This window comes from Anolis carolinensis, chromosome 5 (assembly GCF_035594765.1).
Source record: "Anolis carolinensis isolate JA03-04 chromosome 5, rAnoCar3.1.pri, whole genome shotgun sequence".
Lineage (NCBI taxonomy): Eukaryota > Metazoa > Chordata > Lepidosauria > Squamata > Dactyloidae > Anolis > Anolis carolinensis.
In genome coordinates, this window is record NC_085845.1 from 76,275,485 (window position 1) to 76,296,223 (window position 20,739).

General features: G+C 39.3%; 1 protein-coding gene across 1 annotated transcript; it reads left to right on the top strand.

The window, feature by feature from the left end:
• The first annotated feature begins 1,235 nt into the window (after positions 1 to 1,235).
• sgcb (sarcoglycan beta) lies at positions 1,236 to 20,216 on the top strand. Its single transcript, XM_003225320.4, has 6 exons — positions 1,236 to 1,446; positions 3,660 to 3,869; positions 4,530 to 4,715; positions 7,724 to 7,915; positions 12,638 to 12,769; positions 14,874 to 20,216. Exons 1-6 carry the CDS (start codon positions 1,402 to 1,404, stop codon positions 15,075 to 15,077), a joined length of 969 nt encoding a protein of 322 aa, XP_003225368.2. The 5' UTR covers positions 1,236 to 1,401; the 3' UTR covers positions 15,078 to 20,216.
• The last annotated feature ends 523 nt before the right edge of the window (positions 20,217 to 20,739 follow it).

Below are 20,739 nucleotides of genomic sequence, written 5' to 3' on the forward strand. Positions count from 1 at the left end.
AATATTTCTGATTGTTGGGGTTTTTTTTGTCTGTTGGAGGCAAGTATGAATGCTGCAATTAGGAAAAATGATTAGGATGTAATGGCCTTGCAGCTTTAAAGCCTGGCTGTTTCCTCCCCGAGTAAATTTTTTGTTGAGAGGTGTTGATTGGCCCTGATTGTTTCCTGTCTGGAATTCCCTTGTTTTCAGAGTGGTGTCCTTTGCGATATTTTATGTGCTTCTACTGCCTGTAGCCCTGAGAAAACAGAGAATTTGCCAGACTTTGATGATGGGAATATTTTGTTGGGAGGTATTAGCTGGCCCTGATTGTTTCCTGTGTGGAATTCCCCTGTTTTCAGAGTGTTGTTCTTTATTTAGTGTTCTGATTTTAGAGATTGTATTGTTCTGTTTTATTATACCACATTCATTTTTATATATTTTGATTTTAGTGTTTTTGAATACTTGGAACCAGATTGTATTCATCTTACTGGAGCCGTGGATGATGGGTTGTGTTGTCAAATTTCGAGGTTGGGCGGCCTGTAGTTTTGTTGTTTTGTGGGTTGCCGTGATGCCATCACTCATTTATATATATAGACTAGCTGTGCCCGACCATGCGTTGCTGTGGCGAAGTATGGTGGTATGGGAAATAAAGTATTGAGGAATTGGTGGTGTTGGATAAGTGAGACTCTACTGTATATTGATAATCTTATATTATCTGCTTAGAACTGGATTATATGAGGCCCCTTCTGCACAGCTGGATAAAATGCACACTGAAGTGGATTATATGGTAGTGTGGAGTCAAGATAATCCAGTGCAAAGCAGATAATATAAGATTATGAATGGGTTATATAGCTGTGTGGAAGAGCCTTGAGTCTACACTGCCATATAATCCAGTGCAAATTAGATAATCTGTGGAAGAAGCCTGAGGCCTAAGTCTGCCTGTCCCCTGTGCTGAGTTGGTTGCTAGGAGACCAAGTGGGCAGAGATTAGTCCTCTAACTGGCAGCAATTGGATAAAAACAATTATTCCTTTCCCCCTAATTAGGACTTTATTTTTCTTTTCTTTTTGTTGTATCAACCTAGAGGCGTGGATGATGGGTTGTGTTGTCAAATTTCGAGGTTGGGGGGCCTGTAGTTTTGTTGGTCGCCGTGATGCCATCACTCATTTATATATATAGATGGCGCAATCAAAGCTTCGCATTGGGAGGTGGTTGATGAACGGCTGAATCCGTGGAGAGCGCGCTCTCCCTCCTGCTGCTGCTTCTCTCCTCCTTAAATCCTCTCTCTCTCTCTCTCTCTCCCCTTCGCCCGCCCCTAGGAATGGGCACGAGGGGCGAGGCTCCGAGGAGGAGGCGGCGTCTCTCTTTCGTGCCAAAAGCGCTTCTGGGTCCGGAGAGGAGAGGGAAGGGAAGGGGCCCCGAAGATGGCGGTGGCAGCGGCGGGGTCGGCAGCCACGGGCTCCGAGCAGGTCAGTGAATAATAGACATGGCCCGGGAAGGTCTGGCTGCCTGGCCCCTTAAAGCCCTTCTCTGGCTCCCCGCGCATTCTTGCGCCAAGGCTCCTTCTTGGGCGGCGCCACCTCTTTCTGCGTCTTTCTTTCCCTTCGCCCCGTTGAACGTGCCCTCCTTTGGCGTTTCCCCGGCTCCCTCACTGAGCTCTCTGGGATTCCTTCCCAAATCAGTGGCCGGAGAGCTGCCGCCCTAAATAGCCTCCATGCACTACTACTATAAGCAGCAGCTCACAAGAATGCATGGGGAGCCTCCCGGGCGCATGCGCGAGGAGAATCCCGTTAGGTCTTTAAAAAGACAATATCCGCGGGTTCCACGTCTGTGGGTTTCGCCATCCGCGACTTGACTACAGTATATAAATACAGTAGAGTCTCACATATCCAACATAAACGGGCCGGTAGAACGTTGGATACCAGTGTAGTTTTTCACTTTTATTATGTGTATAAATATATTTAAATCCCAAAGTCATTTTATATACAGGGTGTCATTTTTACTATGCCATTTGTATGCAATGGGACTCGAGCAGCCATTGAGCTATTGAAGTCCAGGAACCAAACTCTAATGGAATGCCAGTGTCCCACAATAGAGTCTTATGGGCCTGCCATGCCCAGTTTGCTCAAGGGCACAAGCCTATGAGAAGTGCCAAGAAGTGCCATGGGCATTTGGTAAGGGAACAAAATCAGGGCAGTAAATAAAGAACAACACTCAGAAAACAGAGAAATTCCAGACATGAATCAATCACGGCCAGCTAACAACTCCCAACAAAGGATTCCCCCAGCAGGAACCAGCCTGGCTTTGGAGTTGAAAGGCTATACAATGCTAATCAAGGTGGTCAGTTGAAACATTCACACTTGCCTCCAACAGACAAGAGTTCTGATCCTTCCACAGATATATAAATCCGTCTTGCCTAATTTCCAACAGATCTCACAACCTCTGAGGATGCCTGCCATAGATGTGGGCATAACATCAGGAGAGAATGCTTCTGGAGGAACCAATTTAAAAAATGGCCCTTTTGTAGAGATTGATGAGCTTCAAAGGGGATTGATCCACTTAACATTTTATGGCACTTAGATCTATACACAAACACAAACATACAACTAAAGCAGAGCTGTATCCATATGTGAGCTGAAATGTGTTTAATCCAAAAAACATGTCATTGCTTCGAATCCTGTGCCTTTGTCCACTGCTTTGACAGTGCCATACAGGGAGAATCGCTGCCTCTTTCATTTCTCAGGGTGTCTCAAATTTAATCGGAGGCTTATTTGAATGCTTTAAACAGAGCGGTGATTTATGCACAACTCTGTGGACATTATTAGTAGCCAAGAGTTGTGCCAGTTGTTTATTATGTGTATGTGTATGTCTTCAAGTCATCTGTGGGCTTACGGTAGCCCCATAGGGTTTTCTTAGTGTTGTCGAAGGCTTTCATGGCCAGAATCATAGGGTTGCTGTGAGTTTTCTGGGCTGTATGGCCATGTTCCAGAAGCATTCTCTCCCGATGTTTCGCCCACATCTATGGCAGGCATCTTCAGAGGTTTTGAGGTTTGTTGGAAACTAGGCCAGTGGGGTATACACATCTGTGAAATGTCCAGGGTGGGAAAAAGAACTCTTGTCTGAGGCAAGGATGAATGATGCAATTGGCCAGCTTGGTTAGCATTTGGATAAGCCTTGCAGCTTCAAAGAGTGGCTGCTTCCTGCCTGGCAGAATAATGATAATAATAATCATCATCATCATCATCTTTATTTATATTCTGGTCTATTTCCCTGGAGACACTCAGGGAGGATTCCAAACATAAAAGGCAAACAGCCAATGCCGGAACACAAAAATACACCCGTAATAACGAAAATGGACAATCTAACATATAAAAACAAATTATGACTTAAGAACTAAAATTAAATAAAACTGCAACCTTTTATATCAGACATAAGACAAAACATCATTTGTTGGGAGGTGTTAACTGCCCAATTGTTTCCTGACTTGTATTCCCCTGTCTTCTGAGTGTTGTTCTTTATTTATTGCCCTGATTTTAGAGGGTTTTTTTAATACTGGTAGTCAGAAACCCACAAGCATGTGGACAATTTCAATAGAAAGGAGGAAACCATGAAAATGAACAATTTTTTTTGTATTTTAAATGCTGGTTGTTGAACTTAATGCATGATTTTTGTGAAATTTTAGCAAAGCTCGAATGGTCCTGTGAAGAAGTCAATGCGTGAGAAGGCTGTGGAACGGAGGAATATTAACAAAGAACACAACAGTAACTTCAAGGCTGGATATATTCCAATCGATGAGGATCGTCTGCACAAAACTGGTTTGCGAGGCAGGAAGGGGAACTTGGCTATTTGTGTGATTGTCCTCCTTTTTATTTTGGCCGTCATCAATTTGATTGTAAGTATAACAGACTACAAATGAGATTTTGGTTGTCGTTTTTATTTTTCTCTGTTGAGAAAACGGCATCAGTTTTCCCCTATCAGCTCTAGCTTCTGAGATACAGAACATATAACATCTACCTGTCTTCATCTTCTCGCCCATTGAAAATCATGGTAACCATATGTAAGAAACTAGAGTTGAGGCAGTCATCTCACGACTTTTTCCCCACCTACTTCCTACACCATGTATTTCTACTCTGATTTATATATCAGTTCTAACGTTGATGAATTGTTAGTAACCCATTATGCCTTAGGATGGGACCTTCCAGAGGCTCACGGATGATTGTAAATTACTTTTTAATGGTTTTATAGCTATGTTATTTTAACTATGGTTATGTTTAATATGTTTTAGTTGATAATTGTGTTTGCTATCTATCTTGTTTGCTGTATCATAAAATAAAATAACAATACACTTTATTTATTCTCCCCAGAGGGACTCACTGTTTCATGTCAATATGGCTTGCTAGTTTTAGTACAACCCTTATACCAATGGGATCAAGACCACAGTTTCACCCACCTGTATCTGACAAAATACTCCATGTCCTCTTCAGGAATTTTCAAGGCCCTCCAGGCAATTTTGTTTTAAAACGCTAATTAACTTCAGTTTAAACTTTTCTAGATCACCCTCATCATTTGGGCTGTGATTCGTATTGGACCCAATGGCTGTGATAGCATGGAGTTTCACGACAGTGGCTTGCTGCGGTTTAAGCAAGATTCTGACATGGGAATTATCCATCCATTGTATAAAAGCACAGTGGGAGGTCGACGTAATGAAGATTTAGTGATTGTGGGAGAAAACCAACCAGTAAGTATGTACCCCTGTAGATCTGCTGCTGGCAAATTGCTGGGGGGAGTGGGTGTCTATAAATATTTTTCACCAAGGTCCTAAACTGCTCTCAGAAACCCTGGTCCTGTTCAACCTCTACTTTGTTAAATGAATTTTGGCAGGACCTTCTCACTGGGCTTCTTAAGCCTTTCCACTCATGATCCCTTTCTTTTACACAACCCCAAATATATAGGCATATAAAATAGATGTAAACATTTACTAATAATAAATCAGCATTTGCAAGGCTTGCTAAACAGGCTGATTTTCCTTTTTATGAAGTACTAACTTGGGTGCCCAGCATTGCCCGGGTTCTTTGAAAAAGTGAAGTTTTTAATTGTACAAAATGCATAAGGTTGTGGATTAACTACAACTGACATCATGCCAGGTTAAGCCTGAGAAACTTCATCTGTTTGTTATGTTGGGCAAGTTTGCTCTGGATGCATCATTGGTGGGGTTCAGTGTGCTCTCTGGCTGCAGGGTAAACTATGACTCCCATTATGGTGTGTCAGACCCCTCCACCCCCTCCAGTAGGTTGAGTTAGTCATGGGGATTCTGTGTGCCAAGTTTGGTCCCGGTCCGTTCGTCAATAGAGGTCACAGTTTCCCTGGTTGTGGGTAGAACTACAACTCCCAGAAAGGAAGGCCAGCCCCCCCCCCCCCCCCCAGTAATCAAATTTCAGCATATCAGGTATTTGTGCCAAGTTTGATCCAGATCCGTCCGTGTTTGGGTTCACAGTGCTCTCTGGATGTCAGTGAACTACAACTCCCCCAAATCATAGCAAATTTTCCCCAATGACCTGTAATACTTTTTGCAGGTCATGGGGGCTATGTGTGCTAAATTTGGTCCAATTCCATCTTTGGTGGAGTTCAGGGTGCTTACTGATTACAGGTGAACTATAAATCCCAGTACCTACAACTCCAAAATGTACAGGCCAATTCCCCTCAAACCCCACCAGTATTCAAATTTGAGTATATATGGTATGCATGTCAAGTTTGGTCCATCATCGTTTGGGTTCATAATATGCTCTGGATGTAGGTGAACTACAACTCCTATAAATCCTTCCAAATCCCTCCAGTATTTGTTGTCAAAGGCTTTCATGGCCGGGGTCACGGGGTTGTTGTGTGTTGTCCGGGTAGTATGGCCATGTTCCAGAAGTATTCTCTCCTGATGTTTCGCCCACATCTATGGCAGGCATCCTCAGAGGTTGTGAGGTATATGGAGAAACTAAGCAAGGAAGATTTATATATGTGTGGAAGATCCTGGATGGGAAAATGAACGGTTGTCTGTTGGAGGCCAGTATGAATGTTGTAATTAATCACCTCAATTAGCATTAAATGGTCTTCCCAGCTTAATCTCCTGGCCTGGGGGAATCCTTTGTTCAGAGTCATTAGCTGTCCCTGATTGATTCATGTCTGGAATTCTTCTGTTTTTAGTGTTGCTCCTTATTTACTGTTCTGATTTTGGAGTTTTTTTTAATACCGGTAGCCAGATTTGGTTCATTTTCATGTTTGCCTCCTTTCTGTTGAAATTGTCTACATGCTTGTGGATTTCAATGGCTTCTCTGTGAAAGGCACTGCAGACTAACTCAGCCAGAGAAATCAGCCATAGCAGAGCACTTGATGAACCAACTTGGACACAGTATATTATCTGAGAACACAGAAATGCTGGACCACTCCAACAACTATCATGTCAGACTACATAGAGAAGCCATTGAAATCCACAAGCATGTGGACAATGTTTGTTGTAAGCAATCTTGAGTTTACTTACAAAAGTTACAAAATAGAATTGGATAGGATCAAATAGAATTGGATAGGATCAGGGAATTGGATTCAAAGCTGGGCTATAAGACAGGGAATTTTTAGGCTGAGGGGAAAAATTAGAGACCAGGACAGTCCATTTGAGAAGGTGATTAGGAAATGTTTGAGAGAGGAAAAGAAGGTGGCAGGAGATCTGTACGAACAAATTATAACGGTAAAAGAAGAAATAATAGAGGAAATTTTCCAAACATGGAGAATGGACATGGAAATTGAGAGGGAAGATATATAAAGGGAAATAAGTAATATAGCAAAAGAAAAGTACAATGTATTAAGGGAAGCAAGAAGGAAAATGTTACAAAAATGGTACAGAACTCCTGCACAACTTTCACGTTTTTTACCAGGGATGAAGGATAGGTGTTGGCACGGTTGTGAACAAAGAGGGGTGTTTGTTTAATCATATGATATGGGAGTGCAATCGGGTGCAAGAATACTGGAGAATGATTGAAGGAGAAATCAATAGAATGCTAAATCTACAAATAGTAATAGTTAATAGAAATGTACTACATGCAAGGACAACAGAAGTGAAGAATATACAAAAAGAAAAAAATGATTGACAAATTAATAGCATGTGCACAAATTGTTTTAGTGAGGGGTTGGAAAGATAAAACAAAATGGACTCTGACGAATTGGTATAAGTATATAGTTGATATGTTAAATGTAGAAATCACAAATTGCAAATGGAATAATATAGATAAAATTGAAAATATTGCAATAATCAAGGGGATGTGGGAACCAGTTAAGAACTATTTAGAGAACGTACTAAGATGTGGAGTGGAAAAATTAAGATTGAGATTGATATTTCAAATGTAACTTCTGTAGTTTGTTGTATAAAGTGTATGAACAAGGAGGGGAGGGTGGGAGTGGGATAAAACGACAAAACAACAATAAAAACAAATTTTAAAAAAACAAAACAAACAAAAGTTACAAAATAAAAAATATAATTTGCTTTCTGACTGCAGTATAGTATTGAAACATAGAATCATAGAATCACAGAGTTGGAAGAAATTTCGTGGGCCATGTAGTCCAAACCCCTGCCAAGAAGCAGGAAAATCGCATCCAAAGCACCCCTGTCCAAAGCACCTCTGTTATGCACACTGTCCAAACATATTAAAAAGTAGTCAATAGCTTTTTTGTTGCATCTAGCACACTTTTTCTCATTTGTCTTTGAAGGTTGTGTTTCAGCAAGGGGACACAAAACTCAGCATTGAAAAGAATACAACTAAAATTACCAGTGATATTGGTATGGAATTTTTCGATCCACGGGCTGAGAAGACTTTGTTCAGCACTGACTATAATGCACATGAGTTTCACTTGCCAAGTGGAGTGAAAATCCTGAATGTCCTAAAGGCATCTACTGAGAGGGTAAGAACAATTTTTGTCTACTTACATGTTTTACTTGCTTCTTACGGAATCTAGTGGTTTGTAGTTTCGGAAGGCACTGGAGCTCTCTGGTTGAGAATTTTAAATATCCTTCTCTAAACTTCAAATCGCAGTTAAAGTGGTGTCAAACTGCATTAATTCTACAGTTTAGATGCGCCCTCAGCCCCACTGAGTTCAGTATTCTAAGTCAACTTGTATTTAATTTCAGGCTGCAGACTTTTTTTATTTATTTCGTGTCAAAAGCATTGGTACAGCAAATACATTTCAAATAATGGAAATAAAAAAGAAAAGAAATCACAAGCAACTAAATAGTTTTGGACCAAAAGCGGGCAACAGCAACCGCATTGTCTGTAGCTTTAAACAACTCCTCCTCTGTACATGAGGCAGGGCATTGTGGGCAAGCATACATATGCTGAGTTGTTTGTTCAGCTCCACAGTCACACAAGGTGGAGGATTCCTCCAGGTAGTGCCACCTTGCCAAGTTGTCTTTAGATCTGCCCACTCCACTTCTGAGTCTGTTCAGGGACTTCCAAGTTGCCCATTCTTGGTTTGCCCCTGGAGGAAGACCCTCTTGGGGGGCCATCCAGTTATAATTGCAAGGTTTAGCTGCCCAGAGGGACACCCTTGCTGTTGCTGGAGGAACATCAAGAGGAGTGGTTGTTCTCATGAAGCCCTTCCTTGATTTGAGTCTGGTGGGAGGAGGCTGATAGCCATGCAGTGGGTGGCTTTCACAATGTTCGACCTTTTTTCTCTCACCATTAGCAGCAACTTCCCGTCGCACGTCAGGAGGGGCAATGCCAGCTAACTTGTAGAGTTTATCAACAGGTGTAGGTTTAAGGCATCCCGTGATGATTCTGCATGTTTCATTCAGTGCTATGTCCACCTGCTTTGCATGGGCAGACTTGTGCCAAACAGGACAGGCATACTCTGCAGTTGAGAAAGACAAGGCCAGGGCTGATGTTCTTATTACTTGTGGGTCTGCACCTCATGCGCTGCCAGTCAGTTTCCGCAGGATGTTATTGCGTGCAGCTACTTTGTGCTTGGTGTTCATGCAGTGTTTCCTATATGTTAGTGTTCGGTCTAAGGTGACACCAAGGTATTTAGGATGGAAACAGTGTTCGAGCTCTTGGCCTTCCCAAGTAACTTTCAGTTTCCTGTTGGTTTCACGGTTACGTAGGTGGAAAGCACATACTTGTGTCTTGGCAGGGTTAGGCTTCAGGTGGTTCTCTTTGTAGTAGCTGGAGAGATCTTTCAAGGCATTGGTGAGTTGCTTTTCAACTGTTTCAAAATCTTTTGCTTGTGTTGTAAGGCCAAGGTCATCAGCATATATAAAGCTCTTTGTGAGTGGTGGTTGTGGCTGATCGTTCGTGAAGATGTTAAATAAGGTTGGTGCAAGAACGCTGCCTTGGGGTAAACCATTCTTTTGCCTCCTCCATCTGCTTTTCTGGCCCTGAAACTCCACATAGAAGCTGCGGTTTTCCAGGAGGGTCTGGGCAGTTTTTGTAAAGTCAAAGTCCCGGGTGATATGGTAGACTTTATGCAGCATTTTTCTATGTTGCACCGTGTCATAGGCTGCCGTAAGGTCCACAAAAACTGTTCCCGTGATGCAGCCTTTCTCGTAGCCTTCCCCGATATGTTCAGTCAGATGAAGAATTTGACCTGTACAGTTTTTCCCTGGTCTGAAACCTGCTTGTTGTGCAATAAGCTTGGGTTCGATAACAGGTCCTAGTCGATTTAATAGCATCCTCTCATAGACTTTATATAGATGACATAAGAGGGAGATTGGTCGATAGTTCCTGGCATTGGAGGCATCTTTACCAGGTTTTAAGATGGCAATTATCTTAGTTTTCCTCCATGCTCTGGGAATCTGTTTGTGTGCCAGGCATTGATTGTAGAATTTCAAAAGCCAGTTTTCAGCTTTGGCCCCCAAGTGTTTGATTTGCTCCATCATCAGGTCATCTAGGCCAGGTGCTTTACCAGTCTTACATCGCTTGATGGCTTCTCTGAGTTCTTTCAGGTTTAGAGGAGAAGACAACTGGTGGGTTTCAAGTTCTGGCACCCTGTTGATTTTCATCTTTATTCTGCTGCAGTTGGTTTTCCCATTCTGAATTAGCTGGTGAGCTATCTGATCTGGTGTCACGTTCGCGTGTCCAGGGTTGACCAGAGGGTCACTATCCAGGCGTCTCAGCAATTGCCAGGCTTTTCGGCTACTCTTGGACATGTCCAGGTTCTCAAGCAGCTCTATCCAGCGGTCTTTCTTAGCATTAGCTAAGGCTGTAGATAGTTTTTGGCCTGCTGCTATAGTCCCATCACTGTATGGGTTCTCTTGAAATAATCTGAGATATTCTTGTAGCTGATTTAGTGATTCTTCGTTTAGGCCTGGTAGGTAGCTTATGCGACAGCCTCTAGGGATTGAGAGCCTTGAGGATCTTTTCACAGCTTCTACAAACAGGTCATGATTTTCTATAGAAGGTTCTATATCAGAAATAGCAGCTTCCAAGGTCTCTGTAAACTTTGTCCAGTTAGCTTTATTGAAGTTATATCTTCTGCGGAATGGGACACTTTTCGGTCTTACAGCTGCATATGCTACGCAGCATATTGGTCTGTGTTGTGTGTTAGGTATTGGGTTTAATACCCTTTTGGTGCATTGGTGGCTTATGCTTTCCTTTACAAAAATCAGATCAGGGTTATAACCACGCTTCCATCGGCCGCTATTAAATGATGGTGGTAATTTACTGTCATGAAGGAGGCTCATTCTACTATTGTCGGCCCACGTTAGAACTGCTTCGCCATTTCTATCATCTTCGTCATAGTCCCAGACACAGCTATGGCTATTGAAATCTCCCACAACAAAATGGGCTTCATGATTGTGGCAACTGGTTGGGGGTGTAAAATAGAAATCAGCCCCAGGTGGTTTATAGAGTGATGATACGGTGCAACTATCAAGTTCCACAGATAAGATTTCAATGTTGTTCACTTCTGTGAGAGAAGTTGCACAGATTGCTACACCAGATCGTACAAAAATGGCACTGCCATATTGTCTGTGAGGTCGTTCCACTGCCAGCTGCATTCCAAGAATTTTTGGTCTTCTCATTGTGATGTCTCTGTGTGTTTCCTGTATACATAGGATGTCACATGAGATGTCCTCAGACATTTTGGCTAATAGTTCTTCCTTAGCAAGTGACAAACCTTCTATATTAATAGACATAATCGTTAGCAATGGTCTTGATAAAGACCTTTGGTATTCATCCATTCATCCAATGCTTTTGGGGTGGAAAGATCGGCCGCTTACAAGAAACGTTGCCCAGGGGACGCCCGACTGAATTCACTCAATCTTCGGGGAGGCTCTTTCCGTGTCCCCCAGGCTGCAGACACAACTCAAGGTTAATAAGCAATATAGTCATACAGCTAAATCCTGTTATTCTTTTTTATTTTAAGATTTTATACCAACTTGCATTTGTTTGTTCTTTACATCTCGAAGTGTTTTTGTTATTGTGTGGTATCAAGTCATTTCCAACTCATGGCAATCCTAATAATTAGATTTTCTTGGAAAGATTTATTCTTAAGGGGGGTTGCCTTTGCTCTCCTCTGAAGCTTGAGAGATTGTAACTTACCAAGGTCACCCAGTGGATTTCCATGGCTTTATAGAGATTTATGTCCTTTTTGCCAGATTTGTAAACCAGTACCCAAACTACTCAACCATTGTTGTTGTTTATTCGTTCAGTCACTTCCGACTTCATGACCTCATAGATAAGCCCACGCCAAAGCTCCCAATCGGCCATCGTCACCCCCAGCTCCTTCAAGGTCAAGCCAGTCACTTCAAGGATACCATCCATCCATCTTGCCCTTGGTCGGCCTCTCTTCCTTTTTCCTTCCATTTTCCCCAGCACCATTATCTTCTCCAAGCTTTCCTGTCTTCTGATTATGTGGCCAAAGTACTTCATCTTTGCCTCTAATATCCTTCTCTCCGGTGAGCAGTCAGATATTATTTCCTGGAGGATGGACTGGTTGGATCTTCTTGCGGTCCAAGGCACTCTCAGAATTTTTCTCCAACACCATAATTCAAAAGCATCCGTCTTCCTTCGCTCAGCCTTCCTTATGGTCCAGCTCTCGCATCCATAGGTTACTACAGGAAATATCATTGTTTTAACTATGTGGACCTTGTTGCCAGTGTGATGTCTCTACTCTTCACTATTCTATCAAGATTGGTCATTGCTCTCCTCCCAAGTAGTAAACGTCTTCTAATTTCCTGGCTGCAGTCTGCATCTGCAGTAATCTTCATGCCTAGAAATATAAAGTCACTGCTTCCACGTTTTTCCCTCTGTTTGCCAGTTATCAATCAGTCTGGTTGCCATAATCTTCAACCAGACTGTTTTGAAAATAAATCCAGTAGTTCAATGGGAGGTTTCTCCTAGTATGTATTTTTTTAGTCTAAATACTACAGTTTGTCCTGACTGGAGTAGATCCATTGAATCAATTGTTAATTGGTGAATCAACTCATATGTAAATCCCATTGACCCCTTAGGTCTTCTCTAGTTTGGATTCACACTAGGATTTAGCCCAAGGACCACGACATCAGTCACATTAATATTTTTAACAACTGTTGTCTGTTTTAATTGAAAAGTTGACCAGTGCTGTTTAACAACAAGCTAGATTTGGCAGCAGACCATTTTGATTTTATACGGCTGTGTTCTTTCTTCTCAGATTACCAGCAATGCCACCAGTGATCTAAATATAAAGGTGGATGGACGTGCTATTGTCCGTGGAAATGAGGGTGTTTTCATCATGGGCAAAACCATCGAGTTTCTTATGCAGGGTGATATGGAACTAAAAGCAGTAAGTAATACCTGGTATATATAGGAGTGCAATTTGATTAAAGAAATAGGTGTGAATTAGCCACATTCTAGTCAATTAATCTATAAATTTGTGAATCTGAAAGTGCATACTTAAAACAGCTTTAAATATATATAGCTCTCGTCTTTGCATGTCTTATTTTAGCCTTTCGAATCTGCAATCAATTTCTGTAGTCAAAAACACAAAACTAGAGAGCCAGAAGGGGAAGGTGTATTGACTGTGTGCCCAGCTGTCTAGGGTTCATCCACACTGTATAATTAATGCTGTTTCACATCACTGCCATGGCTCAATGCTATGGAATCATGGGAGCTATAGTTTTACATGGTCTTTAGCCTTTTCCACCGGAGTGGAACTGCAAATCCCAGGATTCAGTAGCATTGATCCATAGCAGTTAAAGTGAAAATCTGGCTCTGGGATCAGGCTTTTGGAAAATAGCTTAGTGCAATAATGACTACGGAATGGCCTCAGACTATGATTTCTGAATGGCGTGATTTTAATATTGGATGCAATGTTTTAAATATTAATATGTATTAATTTTAATTTAATCTATTTTAAGCTTAATTTTGTATGTGTTAAGGCATTGAATAATTGCCACATGTAAGGCGCCTTGAGTCCCCTTCGGGGTAGAGAAAGGTAGGATATAAATAGAGTAAATAAGTAAATAATAAAGTAGTGTCAACTGCAAATCAGCAACAAGTTTTTGGCGAGATACATCTTACAAGAAAAGCATAGAATTGAGTCACTCTCATACATTATATACCGTATATACTCGAGTATAAGCCGACCTGATTATAAGCCGAGGCACCTAATTTTACCTCAAAAACTGGGAAAACTTATTGACTCGAGTATAAAACGGTGGGAAATGCAGCAGCTACAAGTCAATTTCAAAAATAAAAAATATATATTAATAAAATTACATTATTTGAGGAATCAGTAGGTTAAATGTTTTTGAATATTTATATAAAACTGTAATTTAAGATAATAATAAGACTTTAATAAGATAAGAATGTCCAACTCTGATTACTTATATACTCAAGTATAAGCCAACCTGAATATAACCTGGCCAGGACCCTCATTCAAGTATAAGCTGAGGGGAGATTTTTTCAGCCCTAAAAAAGGGCTGAAAAACTAGGCTTATACTCAAGTATATACGGTATGTTGATTATTTGAAAAATGAAGTCCAAAATACTCCTAAATACAAAATTATACATATAGGTAGTTGAGAGGGTGAGTGACACCTTTGCTTTCAAATAGTTCAGTGTGCCTAGGCTTTGTTTCATGCACAAAATTATTTAAAATATGGTGTATAAATTACATCCAAGCTATGTATATAAGGTATATGAAATAAATAATCAAATTTCACACTTAGCTTGGTTCCCAATTCCAAGATATCTCATAATGCATATGAAAATATTCCGAAATCCAAAATACTTCTTCTAGTCCCAAGTATTTCAGAAAAAGGTACAAATTTGTTAAAGAAAAATGTAAATTAGAATATTTATACTTCAAAGCTAAATCAAAACAGCTTGTTTTGAAAAAAAGAAGAAAATAGTGTTGGTTTTAAAATTTTCACCCTGCTCTCAATAGAAGTTATCATTGAAATGTAATTCGTGAACTTAAGCCACTGATAGATACCACTATGTAACAAAATTTAAAAAAAAAATCTGTTCCTGGTTTGAAAGTGTTCTTCCTGTTTAATTTTGTGGTACTTACTTTGAAAGTAGTTATTTTACTCCAGAAACTTCATTTTGTGGCTGCCACAAACTATGTTGAATTGGTTGAGACTCGATGAGATACTCATTGAAAAACTATAGCAAAATGTGCTGCAGAATATTCCGCAAAAATGAAGTTTTTGTAGTTTAATAAACTTTTTAAAAATGTTTTTATGATTGAACCAATTGGGAAATTTATAACCCAGGAACAAAAATCGTGTTACATAGAGTAATTGTCGGCTAGGTGAACTATTTGCCTAATGCTGAAAAAAAAAAGCATTGTATGGGCCATTTCTCTCAAAGGTGCGGAAATAAGTACGTGCTTCTTCACATAGAAAAAATGGTGTTAATGTCTATAAATGTTTCTTTGATAGGACAAGAGCATAGTCCTCAATGGAAGCGTGATGGTCAGTACTTCTCGACTGCCAAGTTTTTCACCCAAAGACCAATTTAGCAACGGTGACTGGGAGCGTTACAAGCTTTGCATGTGTGCCGATGGGACTCTATTCCGTGTTCAAGTTAAGAGCCGCAACATGGGTTGTCAAACCTCTGTTAACCCCTGCGGTAATACATATTAATGGTAAAGCTATGTACAGTGGGATGAGGAGGAGTCATTTCTATTTAAATTCAAAGTTTCTTGTTTTGAAGGTTATTGGGTTTGGTTTTTTTTAACAGCAGCTAACATGAAGCACTTTTTATAGAGGACATTATGTCTAACAGTATTCAATTGATATAATCAATCATGTTTAAAATAAGCCATAAATTCCACATGTAAGTTCTGCACAAATTTCACTCCAGAAGTGTTTAGGATATTCTTGATTTGAGGTTTCTAAAGCAAATTGTCAAGCCTGATGTAGCATCATAGAAAGCATATTTATCTTTATGATATCCTTACTTTGCAGTTTTACTTTTCCCAAACGTTTTGCCAGAACCTTTGCAGATGAAATGGAGCCTTATTTGTCCTGAGGTTCGGTCCTGAATAGATTTAGTTGACTTTTCCAACTTTGCATTGAAGCATATATGTTAAATACACAAAATAAGAGAATGGCAACTTATGCTTCTCTTCATGATTACGAAGGATTCTGCCTAAAATATCTAAATGTAAAGACTTTCAAATCACTATACAGTGGGCATCTGCTTGGCAGTTGATTACTTCCTTTGACTTCCAGTTATATACTTGTAAAGATAACAAGGAAACAGATTCTATCCTTTCTTTTCCTGTACTGTTCTGCCAATATGACATGAAAATGAATAGAAGATAGAAGCTAAGCTTTTTTTGTGAACATCAAAATGTGTATGTTGCTTTAAGTAATTTGGGTTTTGCTGCATTTGTAATAGCATTCTTGGCATATATCCCTATATGAATGAACTTTTATTCTGGTAAATAGACCATGAAAGGTGTAATTACTATTTAAAAGCAAACCATCAAAAAAAAGCTTTTTACTTTTCAGCTATATTCTATTATTCACTCCTCCGGGCCCTTCTACACTTCCCTTATATTCCAGAATCTGATCCCAAATTGTCTCTAAACCCGCCTGCCTCAGGCCACAGAGAGAGGCAGGTAAGAAATTAAATTATTATTATTATTATTATTATTATTATTATTATTATTATTATTATTATCTGTTTATCCCAGATTATAAGGCAGTGGAGACTCATATAATCCAGTTCAAAGCAGATAACCTGGGATCAGATCCTGGGATATAAGGACAGTGTAGAAGGGTCTCCCTCTCCCACCTGTCTTGAATTTAGTCTGAGCAAAAACATTCTCAGCAAAAGGAAGGCTCAATAGCAGTGGTTGGTTCTCGACCTTTTGCCTTCCAGATGTTTAGGACTCCAACTTCCAGAATTGCTCAGCATTGGTTATCTTAGCTAGGATTTTTTTGAGATTAAGTTCCACTGAGGGCCCTTCCACACAGCCATATAACCCAGAATAGCAAGGCAGAAAACCCTACATTTTCTGCTTTGAATTGGAATATATTGCAGTGAGGACTCAGATAACCCAATTCAAAGCAGATATTGTGGGATTTTCTGCCTTGATATTCTGGGTTATATGGCTGTGTGGAAGGGCCCTAGATCCTCAGGAAGACCAATTGTTGAGAAACATTGTTTTACAGTAATGTTTTTTTTTCCAGTTCTTTCCATACATTCTGGATTGTATTTGAATACATTGCCGTTTATGTAATAGACAGTTTATTTTCTAGTCAAGGACCATATTTTGAGATGCCCCATGCTAACAGACAAGCTTAATATTCAGGGATTTCCTATCACTGAAACCTCAAATTCTTCTTGTGTACACTGAAAGTTTGGCACCACCGCTACTAAAGAAAATTTGCCAAAACAACCTGTGGATACTAAAAATGTCTTCAATCAAGAGTTTTATTGCCTGTTAATTTAGAGAAGTCCTGCAGAAGCATTTTGCAGGATAAGTAGAAAGTTAAATTCTAAGAATCCTAATTTTTCAAATCTCCAATTGCATTTCATGAGAAAGAAAACGACAATCCGTAAGATGCTCTAAACAATAGCAAAAGCTAGATTGTGTGATAAGCTTGGAATATTTTATACCTCTACTGTCGTCAGTCAGTAAAAGTTAATTCTTTGTCCCATAACCACTCATTTAACAATGCATGCAAACCTATACACTATATGAGCAATTTAGGACTGCGTTTTAGTTGTGGGTTCATATGCTTATAATAATCATGCTGAAATACAGTATTCATCTGCAAGCTAATTATGGGAGCTTCTATCCATATTTAACTATTTTGGCATGAACAAATCAAAATTAAAGATTTGATATCAGGCTGTTTTGTTATATTTTAACATTAAATTATTCTTAATAATTTGTGGGTTTATTCAGAAGCATCATTCTGTTATTACAAGACTTTAAGGAATTGTTTTCCTTCTTGTAGGAGTATAAAACGCAATCTTTTGATTTAGCTAGCACAATGTTTTACATAACATGTAACTTCATTTTACCAGAATCTACTAAGTACTTGTTCTACTAGTGGTCATCAGGTATTAACAGAGGCAGCACTTTTCTGCTAGCTTACTATTGGATATAAACCCTATGTTTAATGTGCTATTTATGTATTAACTCTGTGTGTAAAGATAATATTGCTGATTTATCTTAGAAGACTGCTGTACAGACTACGGTAATGTTCTGTGGTTTGGAATACTTGAAATGTGTGATATATTTGTATTAAATACATTAATAGAATTTCACCTCTACAAACCCTTATCTACCCCAGCACCATAAAAGAAGTAAAAAAACAAAGCTCCCATCAAAATTTATAGGGTAATGTGTATGCTAAACTTTTACGTTGCATTTGACCCAAGTCCTCTGTGATTACTGTACTTCCTTTCTTTACTTATAGGATGCAGCATCACATTCAGATGTTATAGAGGGCAGGACATATGGGTGCAGAGGGCGGATCTATAATAAAATCATGTGTAAATGGCTAAAATGTTTTTAGAGTTCCCATTCATAGGATCAGGCTTTGGAAAATTGCGCCCATCTGTGCAGAAAAAGCATTTGATCAGGTAAGCTGGGGTAACTTGGAGAAAGTCTTGGAATTATATGAGGTGGGCTACTTTAAAAAAAAAAGCATTTGGGGGAATATAATCTAAGCCAGTGGTTCTCAACCTGGGGTCCCCAGATGTTTTTGGCTTTCAACTCCCAGAAATCCCAGCCAGTTTACCAGCTGTTAAGATTTCTGGAAGGTCAAAAACATCTGGGGACCACAGGTTGAGAACCACTGCTCTAAGCAAACCGATAAGATAAAAATAAATGGACAACTGACAAAAGCTATAGATATACAGAAAGGGAACAGACAAGGCTACCCACTTTCTCCATTACTATTTATTCTGGGATTGGAAATTCTGAGTATAAGAATCAGAGAGTACATGCAAATTGAAGAGAACAAAGTAAGGGACAAGAAATCAAAAACAGAACATATGCTGATGATACAGTATGTATTCTATCTAACCCAACATAGAGCGTTCAAAAATTATTAGAGGTAATCAAATGGTACTGAGTGGTATCGGGATTTAAAATACATGAAGACAAATCCAAATTGATTACAAAAATATAGACACGAAAACTATTAGGAAACTAGAAGAGGCTGCTGATTGTAAGGCAGTCCCGAAGATAAAATATCTGGGAATAATGATTACGAGCAAAAACAATGATTTGTTTCAAGATAATTATGGGAAGACGTGGTCAGCGATCAAAGGAATTCTGAATAATTGGCAGAAGTTACCATTAACATGGCTGGTAAGGATAGCAATAATTAAGATGATGATACTCCCCAAAATGCTCTTATTTCAGAACATACCTATCATTAAAGGGATCAAAATGTCAGTGTTTGGAAAAGGGACATCATGAAATTTGTTTGGGCAGGGAAAAAAAGCTGGGATTGCTTACAAGAATTTAACTGATACCAAAGAGAGGGGGGATTAAATTTACCAGACCTAAAAACTTACTATGAAGCTGCCTGCATGAGCTGACTCAGAGATTGGATACAATTCAAGAATATAAACTTTCTTAATTTAGAAGGACATGGAATGAGATATGGGTGGCATGCATACCTATGGTATGAAGGGGAGAGATTAAATAAGGCTTTTAATAAACTTATAATGAGAGGAAGCCTAATAGATGTCTGAAACAGGTACAAGTTAGATATGGAACCAAAAACACCCCTGTGGCTATGACCAATAGAAGCTATTGCAAGACCTACCTCTAAGGATGATGTAAGAACATACGAGGAATTACTTATCAGGTTCAATAGCCAATGGGCACTGAGGGGAAAAGATGAACTGGGCATCAAAGACTGGTTTAGCTATCACCAATTATACGAAAAATTTTAAAAGGATGAAAATTGCATCCATCTAATTAGTACTTTAATGGAATGAACAAAGTAACCATTACTGTTCATTTTAATTCTGGCTCATGATGGTAGTCTCCTAGTAGCTTTTTCTCTAGAGTAGTTTGATTATGAAATAAAAAAGTTTACATATTTACTACCACAACTAGTAAAGGAGTTAAATATTGAATGTACATTAATAAAATGAATAGTTTAGAATGCCAATTCATTCTCTTGGTTTTGATGAGAATTTTAATATGACCATATTTAGCAAATGGTGGTATGCCTAATGCATTCGCTGTATGATCCAATGATGCCTCAGAATATACCTAAAAACACTTAGGGAAGCCCATGGAGACGTGACAAATATTTTAATCAGAGGATGCAGTGCAAATTCATTTACAGGTCAGCTATTAATGTTTTTGTTGCTATTATTATCTACACTCACTAAGTAAAAAACTATAAATTTTGCAAACCTTACTAAAAAGTTCCTAAAAGCAAATAAAAAAAACTAGCAATTAAAATTTAGATAGGTTTTAGTTTAATACTCCAAAGGATTATTTGCCAATATACTCGTATTTTCCACTGTGGTGCTGTGGCTGTTTTTTACTATTATTTTGCACATTTGTTACTAATGAGTTCCTTTATACAAAATGAAACATGATTTTAACCATCTGTGCTGCTTTGTATGTGTGGAGTGAAGGTTACATGAGATTTTTACAATGCATTTATGCCTTTTAAGTCTGATGTCCTGTATATGAGCTATGTACCTCTGCTTTATGAAGCAGTTTTATTAACAGGTATCAAGGGAAGTGATCTGATATGCATTTCCTTAAAATAAATGGTATAAACCAACCAACGTGTGTGCATTTTTAAACAAAAATTTAAATTTTACACAAGTAGGATAGTGCAATTACTGTACATGAAATATTTTGAATGCAATCGAAGCCATGTTGTCTCCTACCCCACAACCCTCTTGATGAGAAAGATTATTGAGCATAGGTAAGCAGCATTGATTACAACAATTTCTGACCTAGATGCTTGAGTGCACAGTTCACTGTCATCTGCTTGGTCTGTGCCTTTGGTGGTGCATCCACAAGGCTGTTTCTATCTATAGTTGAAAATGAATGGGTGATTTCTGCACTGACTTCAATGCTTTGGAATGCCCTATCAAAAAGGAGAAATCCAAACTAGCCTTGAGGAGTCTGAGATAGGTTTCCACCTACTTGGGGGTAGGGTAGCTATTTCCTCCTACTTAACGGAGTGATTTACCTTTTCAGTCAGTATGGATGGGGTAAACTTGGCTGGGAAGGGTGGATGCCTCCTTATCCTTTAAGTCAGCAGGTGGTAGTTCCCGCTTCCCCTTTTTGGGGTGATT